At 40.0% G+C, this 10,000-nt stretch overlaps 1 protein-coding gene across 3 annotated transcripts in view; it reads left to right on the forward strand.

The window, feature by feature from the left end:
* pygma (phosphorylase, glycogen, muscle A) overlaps positions 1-9,167 on the forward strand; it is an 11,490-nt gene extending 2,323 nt beyond the window's left edge. Inside the window, exons 2-20 of one of the 3 annotated variants that reach the window (XM_030782446.1) lie at positions 845-946; positions 1,206-1,284; positions 2,118-2,221; positions 2,502-2,633; positions 2,759-2,870; positions 2,971-3,053; positions 3,293-3,436; positions 3,664-3,756; positions 4,859-5,005; positions 5,534-5,697; positions 5,819-5,933; positions 6,204-6,305; positions 6,500-6,647; positions 6,865-6,923; positions 7,532-7,673; positions 7,817-8,024; positions 8,388-8,522; positions 8,664-8,730; positions 8,836-9,167. In XM_030782446.1, the coding sequence (XP_030638306.1) occupies positions 845-946; positions 1,206-1,284; positions 2,118-2,221; positions 2,502-2,633; positions 2,759-2,870; positions 2,971-3,053; positions 3,293-3,436; positions 3,664-3,756; positions 4,859-5,005; positions 5,534-5,697; positions 5,819-5,933; positions 6,204-6,305; positions 6,500-6,647; positions 6,865-6,923; positions 7,532-7,673; positions 7,817-8,024; positions 8,388-8,522; positions 8,664-8,730; positions 8,836-8,985 (2,286 nt within the window). In that variant the 3' untranslated portion in view covers positions 8,986-9,167. The remainder of the gene's footprint in view (positions 1-844; positions 947-1,205; positions 1,285-2,117; positions 2,222-2,501; positions 2,634-2,758; positions 2,871-2,970; positions 3,054-3,292; positions 3,437-3,663; positions 3,757-4,858; positions 5,006-5,533; positions 5,698-5,818; positions 5,934-6,203; positions 6,306-6,499; positions 6,648-6,864; positions 6,924-7,531; positions 7,674-7,816; positions 8,025-8,387; positions 8,523-8,663; positions 8,731-8,835) is intronic. The other 2 variants (XM_030782447.1, XM_030782449.1) reach the window with 2 other exon arrangements.
* The last annotated feature ends 833 nt before the right edge of the window (positions 9,168-10,000 follow it).

Below are 10,000 nucleotides of genomic sequence, written 5' to 3' on the forward strand. Positions count from 1 at the left end.
ATTTGTTAGACAACATCAAAAGTATCAAAATAATTCCAGGACGTTCCTGAACACAGTGCTTCTTACATAGATTTCCTATGAAACATACAGGGTATACATTTTCAAGTGTTATAACATTGAGGCAGAACATTTCATCAGAGTTAGGACCCAGTCAATATACTGGCTTCTTGTTATTATCTCTCAACATTAGTCTATTGTTCGTATATGGGTATTGATAGAAGTTCTGCCATTATTACAAATTATTATTACAAATTGTTACGAATTATTGAGTATTAAAACAAATCAGCGAATTTTCAGAATACTTCCAGCAGAGGGCACACCCCACAACTTTATCTCTACACAAAACATTGGGATGACAGTTTAATCATTCCAAACTGAATCTGAATGCTTCAGGAACCAGTGATGCAAACTTTGTCTTTGCAGACGAGCATCAGTTAGCTAGCTGGAGAGACTGCTGTAATGTAGGATTCATGCAAGTTCCTCAGAATTTACAGATGCACTTTAAAGCATTCCAGGGAGGCTATAAGATACTGAGGTTTCTGCATCAACTCCTTTTCTGTTTTTTTTTACTGTGGCATGAAGCCTATGACACACCCAATGTGAGCATCTGCACTGGAACATTCCCCAAAATTTTCATTCAGTTGTGTAGACACAACATCACTGATGCTAGCTGTCAGTGAAACAGGATGAGTGCAAATGTATCCTGTTGGGCTGACCCTGCAGGATATGGCCAATTGGGTTCTGTACAATGCCTGGCCAAAACTGTGATAGGCTACCAATAAGATTCAAGCTTGTGACCTCAGTGACACCCTTCCTCCTCTCTCTCTGCCTGTCTGTCTCTCAGCGTGTGTACTACCTCTCCTTGGAGTTCTACATGGGGCGTACACTGCAAAACACAATGGTAAACCTGGCCTTGGAGAATGCCTGTGATGAGGCCACATACCAGGTACAACCATCAGACTCTAATCACTATATTATATTATAATGCTCTTATTCCAGAGCTAGAATATCTCACATGATCACATTGAAATCAAAATTTAAGTTACCGTAATTGGGCATCTTGACCTTTTTTCTGACACTAACACCAATTTTTAGTTGTTTTGAATTCTGCCATTTTATGTCAAGAAGACCAGTAATACATTTTCAATGAGATAGTCTGTTTGATAGTTTGTTCAGTGAAACTGATGACAAAATGGGTTATTTAGCTGGGTCTTGACATGGAAGAGCTGGAAGATATGGAAGAAGATGCTGGTCTTGGAAATGGTGGCTTGGGCCGTCTGGCTGGTAGGTATCTTACTGTCCTACATTTAATCTTATCTTTTACATTAGCGTAAAATTCGTTGGTGTAGTGATTAAAAATCCACAAAAACCACTGCAATAGTAAACATTGGGAGGGGTCTGTGGTAGCTAGTAAAATATATTATTACACTGGATAAGCAGACTTATTTACTTATTTATTATGTAAAAAAATGAAATAGTAGCTGACTCACTTGAATGACAAGGGACGCGAGAAAGTAAAAACAGCCATCACTTTGTATTGGGTTCATTAAGCTGAACTTTTTGTGAAACCTCTCCAGTTTCACCGCACTTTTAGTAAATAACCTCCTTCAGTTGTCAGTGACAACGGTGATATATGTATTCTGTTACTGCTCTTCTGCTCAAGCTCATGTGAATTTAGTCTGTGCAAGGTTGATAAACCAGAACCTAGTACCTAATTAATGAAAGTATCTGTCCTAAAGCTACCTGCAAATACCAAAATGAAGCATTTTACAGTATTTACAGTAACATAACTTAGGCTAACAAACTTTTTTTTAAAACTGAAACATCAAAGAAGGATACTGTTACAGTCAGCAACTGAGACGTCCTGTTCATTGTTGTTTGAATTTTTCTGGTTTGTGGCTAAAATCTTGCTCATGTTGGCAGCTATATAAACAGTTTTTAACAGTCGCTGTAAACTCTTCATTAAAACCGTCTAATGACTCCCTTACACTTTCATCGTCAAATTCACTATGGCAAAAGAGAAAGTATAGTCTTTTTTTATATATCACACGCTCCCTTGCTTTACTCCCTTGCTTATCTTTCTCCTTTTCCTCTTCCCTTTTTACCACAACCATTAGCATGTTTCCTGGACTCTATGGCTACTCTGGGTTTGGCTGCCTATGGCTATGGCATCCGCTATGAATTTGGTATCTTTAACCAGAGGATCGTCAATGGTTGGCAGGTAGCGTACCCACCCAAGCCTCTGAACAAAAACATTTTTTCTGGCATAATAGAAACAGAAATTTTGCTCAGACATCTAGCTGAAACAAACATCTAGCTGAACATTCAAAATTATGGGTAAATACTATTTTATGAGTCATTGTATTATATATTACTGATGGATAACTGTACATTAGTTGTTGCCAGTTAACCAAAATAAATTTCATATTTATGTTCACTTGTAATATTATGACAAATATCTGAATTGTTTCTTTGATCTCATTTGTCTGAATGATTGACAGCTTGAGGAGGCAGATGATTGGCTTCGCTATGGCAACCCTTGGGAGAAGGCCCGTCCAGAGTACATGCGCCCTGTGCATTTCTATGGCAGAACAGAGCATCACCCTGATGGAGTCAAATGGGTGGACACTCAGGTAACATGGAAGAAAGGAAACGTATGATGACTGAAATATTGCTTTCAAGCATTGATGTTGATTTCATACTGGCCAATCTATATACTTTGACAACTGCTAGAAGTAAGACCGATTATCTTATGTAGGTGGTGTTAGCCCTTCCATACGACACCCCAGTGCCTGGATACAGGAACAATTTTGTTAACACGATGAGACTGTGGTCTGCCAAGGCGCCCTGCGAGTTCAACCTGAAAGACTGTGAGCCCATCACTTATACACAATATTTATACTGTTACTATGGCAAATGGAAAGATAGGTCTCAATATTCTCATTTTTGTCTTTCTCTCTTTTTGTACAGTCAATATTGGTGGCTACATTCAAGCTGTGCTGGACAGGAACTTGGCAGAGAATATTTCCCGTGTGCTATACCCCAACGACAACGTTAGTGTCCATGACAGCTAATTAATATGTTGTCCTCAGATGCTCCTTTCCTGCTTTTTTATAATAGATGTTTTCCCCATAAGGTTTTTTTTGTTGCTGTTGTTGTTGTTTGTTGTTGTTTTTCTATGTTAAGCCAGTAGAAACCATCAGAGGTCAGTGGTGTGAATTTATGAACTTGTGCATTGAATGGCAAATTGTCTTTTTATTTAAAGTGTAAATGATTTTGTTCTGTGTTTTAGTTCTTTGAGGGGAAGGAGCTGCGTTTGAAGCAGGAATACTTTGTCGTAGCAGCCACGCTGCAGGACATCATCCGCCGCTTCAAGGCCTCCAAGTTCGGCACCAGAGAGATTGTGCGCACTGACTTCACTCTCCTGCCCGAAAAGGTGGGCGACTGTCGGGCAAATTGTTAATTCAATCATAATAGTGTGACTATTTTCTCAAAGTCACTGTATTGATGCATTTACCACGCATATACATCGATACTGATGAGATTTGACATTAATTTAATGTTGATATTACGAAGCCAGGTGTAGGGATGGTCTAAGTATGGTGTGTTTATGTGTGTGTATCTCCATTCTGATGTATATGTTTTTCTTGTGTGTGTGTTTAGGTGGCTATTCAACTGAACGACACTCACCCTGCTCTAGCTATACCTGAGCTGATGAGGGTGTTAGTTGATGAAGAGAAGGTGCCATGGGATCAGGTAAGGCACATAAAGGAAACTGTGGACCCTCTCTGAACTTTGGCCCTGATTCACAGTTGCCACGCAGGCACATGTGATTCCTATTATTGCGTTCTCTACTGATGAATTTTTCATTGAACATTCTGAACATTCAGTTTTGTTGGCAAAAAAAAAAAAGACTTATTAAATACTATCATCATTAATATCATCACAATTACTACTTACAGGGCACAGCTATTTTTGATGGTAAAATCTCTCATGCAAATTACATAAGACATATTTAACATGTTTTACTCTAGGGGGCAGCAATCTTTTGTCCCTTTTCTACCTTGTTTAAAAACCATGACACATAGTACTTTTTTACAATATCACACAGCTGTCGGGAAAAAGTGAAGTGATGTTACGTTACTAATAGCAGAAGCATAGCACATGCAGTGACACAAGACTTCTGTAGCTATGTTTGAGTTTTTGATATAAAGGGAGTTTCAGGACAACTTGCGATTTTTTTTCTACTGAAAGATTTATAATTTGCGACATTTTTAAATGTATTCTGTCTATTCTGGTGACAGACAATTCAGAGTGAGGACCTGTTTACGTGAGAAAATGAGCGACAGACTTTAATGGTACCTTAGAATAGTTGTCATGAGAAAAGAACAGATCCTACCTCTTTTTTGTCTTTTTTTCTTTTAAATCAAAGATACTGATTTATTTGATACATATTGTAGATTTTCAGTTGTTTACTAATCCACATATTGAATTACTCAAGCATAAGATACAAAGCAATAAATAACAGAAGCTGAAATAACATAGAGATAAAAATGATATAAATACAATATTCCCATACAAGTAAAATGAAATTATTTATGGGGAAAATGTATGACTAGGTTGATTTTACTACCATGTGCTTTAGCAGCCAGGTCAGTTTATGAACTGCAGTATTATAGCTAGCTGTTTATGTTGTATTTGCAGTTTATAAGCTGGAGCTAGTGAGAAGTTATTATCGTAAATATATTTTTCAGGCTTTTCTTTAATTACAAAACTTGTACGTTTATAGCTCCGATGCTAGCCTCGCCCCATAAGATGGTGAACTCATTTTAATTTGTGTGTGGATGTCCCTGGACAGGCTTGGGAAATCTGTATAAATACTTGCGCCTACACCAACCACACTGTCCTCCCTGAGGCCCTGGAGCGCTGGCCCATCCCACTGTTCCAGACTCTGCTGCCCCGCCACCTGGAGATCATCTTTGAGATCAACCGCCGCCACCTGGAGGTTTGACACTAACAGTCACATGCACGCACACGCGCACGCACACACACACACACACATACACACACACACATGCACACGCACACGCACACACACGCGCGCACGTTTGTATTCTTATCTTAGTAGGGGATTGTCATTGACTCCTTCTTAACTGAATAATAACCTAACCCTAACCGTATCCTTGACCCCTAATCTTAACCCTAACTGAGTAAATATTGTGACACGTTTTGTTGTATCAATAACAACAATATCTTTTAGAAAAACATCTAAACTTGTGGGGACCAGACAATGTCATAGGGACTTCTGGTCCACATAACATTACAAAAACACGGTACATGTGGGGAGATTTAAAAATTTTAGAAGTGGTTCAACTGCCTGCAAACTCAGCAGCCTGACTAGTCTACAAAACCTGTGATTTCTCTTTCTTGGTTTGTGGATGATGATGTGTGTGTGTATATGTTTTGAGGAATTTGATATTTTAAAGGGTCTCAGTGTGTGTCTGTATTTTTATCTATGCATTAACCTTTGCAGCGTGTGGCCTCCCTGTATCCCGGGGACAACGACCGTCTGCGTCGCATGTCTCTGATTGAGGAGGGAGGACAGAAGAGGGTCAACATGGCACATCTGTGCATCGTTGGCTCCCACGCAGTCAACGGCGTCGCACGCATTCATTCCGACATCCTCAAAGCCACCGTGTACGTCCCCACATTGCTCCTGCTAACTTAGACATACACATTTACACTCTTAGATATTCCTTTATTTTCCTCAGTTATGCTTCATGTCTTGTCATGTCCTTACTGTGACATATTTTTACAGGTTTAAAGACTTCTACGAGATGGATCCCCATAAGTTCCAGAACAAAACCAATGGTATCACCCCCCGTCGTTGGCTGGTTATGTGCAACCCAGGACTGGCTGAAGTCATTGCAGAGGTAAGATTTCAACCTTAACAAGTTGCTTTGAAATCAAAGTCTGAAATGAACACTTGGGCTTACCCTCCAAAATAAAAGCAGCTGCAATATTTGTAATGTGGAAATACTCACTGATAATTTTAAGGATGATTTTTATCATGAAAAACATTCCCTTGTCCATTCTCATTTGTGTTAGACAAGTTATGTTGGTCAGGGAATCATCACCAAAGCTTTACATACTTGCATTCACTTATTTGGTGGGTTTTTTTTTTTTTTGGTCTGATTGTATAGAGAATTGGAGAGGACTTCATCCGTGATCTGGACCAGCTGCAGAAACTCCGCAAGTTTGCAGATGATGATGCATTCATCCGTGACGTAGCCAAAGTCAAGCAGGTGAGACACAATACCTTAGTTTGCAGCCTGCCTTAATGTAAATGTTTTTACAGAGAACAATTCTAGAAAAGTTAGAGATAATATTGATGGAATGATCCAGAACTTCGAAGCATAGTCCCAAAATAATGCAGGACCTTTGAGATAATCAAAATGATTTAAATGAGAGAGAGAAAAACATTATTTTGCTATTGTAGGAGAACAAACTGAAGTTCTCTAGACACCTGGAGGAGCACTACAAAGTGAAGATTAACCCCAACTCCATGTTTGACATCCAAGTCAAGAGAATCCATGAGTACAAGAGACAGCTGCTCAACTGCCTGCACATCATCACCTTCTACAATCGTAACAATCTTTCTCCTTTTCTTCCTGTACTTCCCTTCCTCCCTTTCCCCCTCATCTCTCTCTCACTATCCTCCTTTCATCTTTCTCCACCATCTCTCTGGTCTTCCTTTTCCCCTGTTCTCTTTGTCTCTTTCTCTCCTCCTCCTGTCTTCTTTCTATCACTGTGTACTTGAACACATGAGAAACAGAAAGTGCGAGGAATATGTCTCTTTTGCAGGTATCAGAAAGGAGCCAAACAAGCAGTGGACTCCTAGAACCATTATGATTGGAGGAAAGGTGAGCAGGCAACAAAAAGAGATTGCATGACTGCCATACAGAGAACTCTCATACACTCTCCTGGGTTTGGTGTCTTGTAAACTTTGCCCTCTGGAAAGTGTCCAAGTTTTATGTGTGCTTATGGAAACAGGAGACCAATCAGCAGCTAACACTCTTAAACTAAGACCCTTCCTCCAATAAACTGCCTTTTCTTATCCTTCTGCACTGGACCCAGTGCAACAACCATTGCCAAAGCGCTGTCATTAGTTACTGACTTTGTACCACAGAGGCATATTGCAGCTCATCATGGTATTAATTATCATGACAACTGTCAGTTCATTTTAAAACATCTGCCGTCCTCATTAAACAGGATTCATTTAGTGAAATAAAGCATAAGCACCTCCGTAATTTTTAAACATAGTGATTACGATGTTGCCCATGTTTCACTGTAAGGTGAACTTTGATTAGTTTTGCCTCACTCTTCAAATACGCTTAGGCAAATACAGTATTTAAGGTGGAAAGAGCTACCCCTGCTACATTTTGAGGATGCATATGTTCGACTTGTTTGGGCCATCATCTATTGTATGAATATGTGTATGTGTATGTGTGTAAACCATTGCTTCACTCAGGCTGCTCCAGGCTACCATACAGCCAAGATGATCATTCGCCTTATCACTGCCATTGGCGAGGTGGTCAACAACGACCCTGTGGTGGGCGACCGCCTCAAAGTCATCTTCTTAGAAAACTACAGAGTCACTCTTGCCGAGAAAGGTAGCGGAACATCGACATCTGTTTCTGATCTTCGGTCATGAATGTGCATTATAGGGACACATATTATATCAGTCTATTGTTTCTCTCTCTCTCTCTCACTCTCTCTCTCTCTGTCTCTCTCTCTCTCTCTCTCTCTCTCTCAGCCATTCCTGCTGCGGATCTGTCCGAGCAGATTTCCACAGCAGGCACAGAGGCTTCAGGCACTGGCAACATGAAGTTCATGCTGAATGGAGCTCTTACCATTGGCACCATGGACGGAGCCAACGTTGAAATGGCAGAGGAAGCCGGAGAGGGCAATCTCTTCATCTTTGGCATGAGGGTAGAGGATGTTGAAGCCATGGACAGGAAGGGGTGAGAAACCTCTGGGAATCATTCATCACCAATCAGTGAACAACTGTAAACGTTGACCAGAAAACAATGAAAGGGGATGGAGTTGTATTGAATAAACTGTTAGGGAAGCAATTGTCCACTTGTTTGGATTGCTGTTGTTGCTGGCTGTGATGATATTGAAAGCTAATGTTCTGTTTACAGAGTACTGATAATTATCGTGTTTAGTGTAGGCTGTTTAGTGTGATTAATGATTAGTGTGTCTTTGGGTATTTTAAGAGTGGTAGGCTGAATATATGACACTGCAGAACTTTGGGTTCAGTTTCATGTTGATGGAGTGGGCAAGTATAATAATACATGTTAGACAATCCCTTCTCTGCCCCACAGATATAATGCCTCTGAGTTCTACAATCGTATTCCTGAGCTGAAACAGGCAATTGATCAGATCGCTGGAGGATTCTTCAGCCCCAAGCAGCCTGACCTCTTCAAGGACATTGTGAATATGCTGATGCACCATGACAGGTAGACAAGATCAAGAGAAAATCACATTCTCTGTTTCTCTTCTCTCTCTCTCTCTCTCTCTCTCTCTTTTTTTTTTTTTTTTTGCTTTTTCCCTCTCACCCTGAGTGTATGATGTTATATCCATACCCAATTTTTTCTCAGATTCAAGGTGTTTGCTGACTACGAGGACTACATCAAATGCCAGGAAAAAGTCAGCGCTTTGTACAAGGTCAATACAAATAAATTTAGTTGTCATGAACACGGCGATATGTTATAGAGGACAAATTTCATGTTCACCTCATTCTCACCCCCTTTTTTTCCCTCTTTTCAACAGAAACCCAAGGAGTGGACCAAGAAGGTTATCTACAACATCGCTGGCTCTGGCAAGTTCTCCAGCGACCGTACCATTGCCCAGTATGCCCGTGAGATCTGGGGTATGGAGCCCACCCTTGAGAAACTCCCTGCCCCAGACGAGAAGCACTAAGGAGCTCTGGCAACCTTGCTGCCCCATCACACAGTGTCACATCAGCAGCAAATAGCAAAATACAAACCTAGATCAGTCACAGAAAAGTCCTCAGTTTAACTGTTTGTTTTCTGTTATGACCCTGAACAAACCCCTCACACACCTGCTTTGTGCACATATAAAGTTTCTCTATCTTTATGTTCTGTCTATCTCCCTGTCAATCTTCAATCTTTAATGCTCTGCTATGTTTTCCAACGTACAACAAGCTGTCAATATTCAACCCACAGAGCCTTCTCTCGCTGTCAACTTTGTTTGAGCCAATTTTGCAATCAAACATAGCCAATCAGATCTGGAGTCCCGTGACAGTGAGAAACAAACACTGTTAGTCTATTTACAAAAAGAACTGGCTAGCGGGTCTCTTGTTGGAAGTTTATGAGCTTTCCTATTCAGCTGGGATTTGAGTAGCTTTCTCCTCTGTGTAAAGACTTGTGGTTATGGTAAGTTTACTGGTAACATTTGTAACTCTTTAAGCCTTTGTTAACTGCTAGTATTATCAAACCATTCTGTAAGTATTTAAGCAAAGTACTGTTAACCTGTGCAATTTAACTGCCAGTGCTATCAAACTTTCATTGCAAAAAGAAACAAAACTCTACACATCTTTCACTTACATTGTGTTTTGGTATCAAATCCAAAGTATGTGGTATAGAAACCCATTGATTTGTGATTGTAAAGGCTAGTAAACAGACCTTCCTGAGAGAGAAATACAAGGTTTTACCTGGTTTCTCTCCATCTCTCTCAGGTGAATTACCTTATCAGCTGTCATTAACCCTAATGGTAGTAATTGTTTTGTGATGTTTTCCCAGTGTTTTTCATCCAAACCAAATACAGCAAACACACAAAATACATCCGAAAATGGAAAAGGCTTATCTTTTTTTCTGTCATTTCTTTCTTAAAGACACCCTACATCTATTTTAGTGAAAAGAGCATGTTTGCCAAAGGGCAAAGAAAATATGGAGATACAATGTGCCTTTTAGTC

The sequence above is a fragment of the Chanos chanos genome, chromosome 8 (assembly GCF_902362185.1).
Source record: "Chanos chanos chromosome 8, fChaCha1.1, whole genome shotgun sequence".
NCBI classification, from domain to species: domain Eukaryota; kingdom Metazoa; phylum Chordata; class Actinopteri; order Gonorynchiformes; family Chanidae; genus Chanos; species Chanos chanos.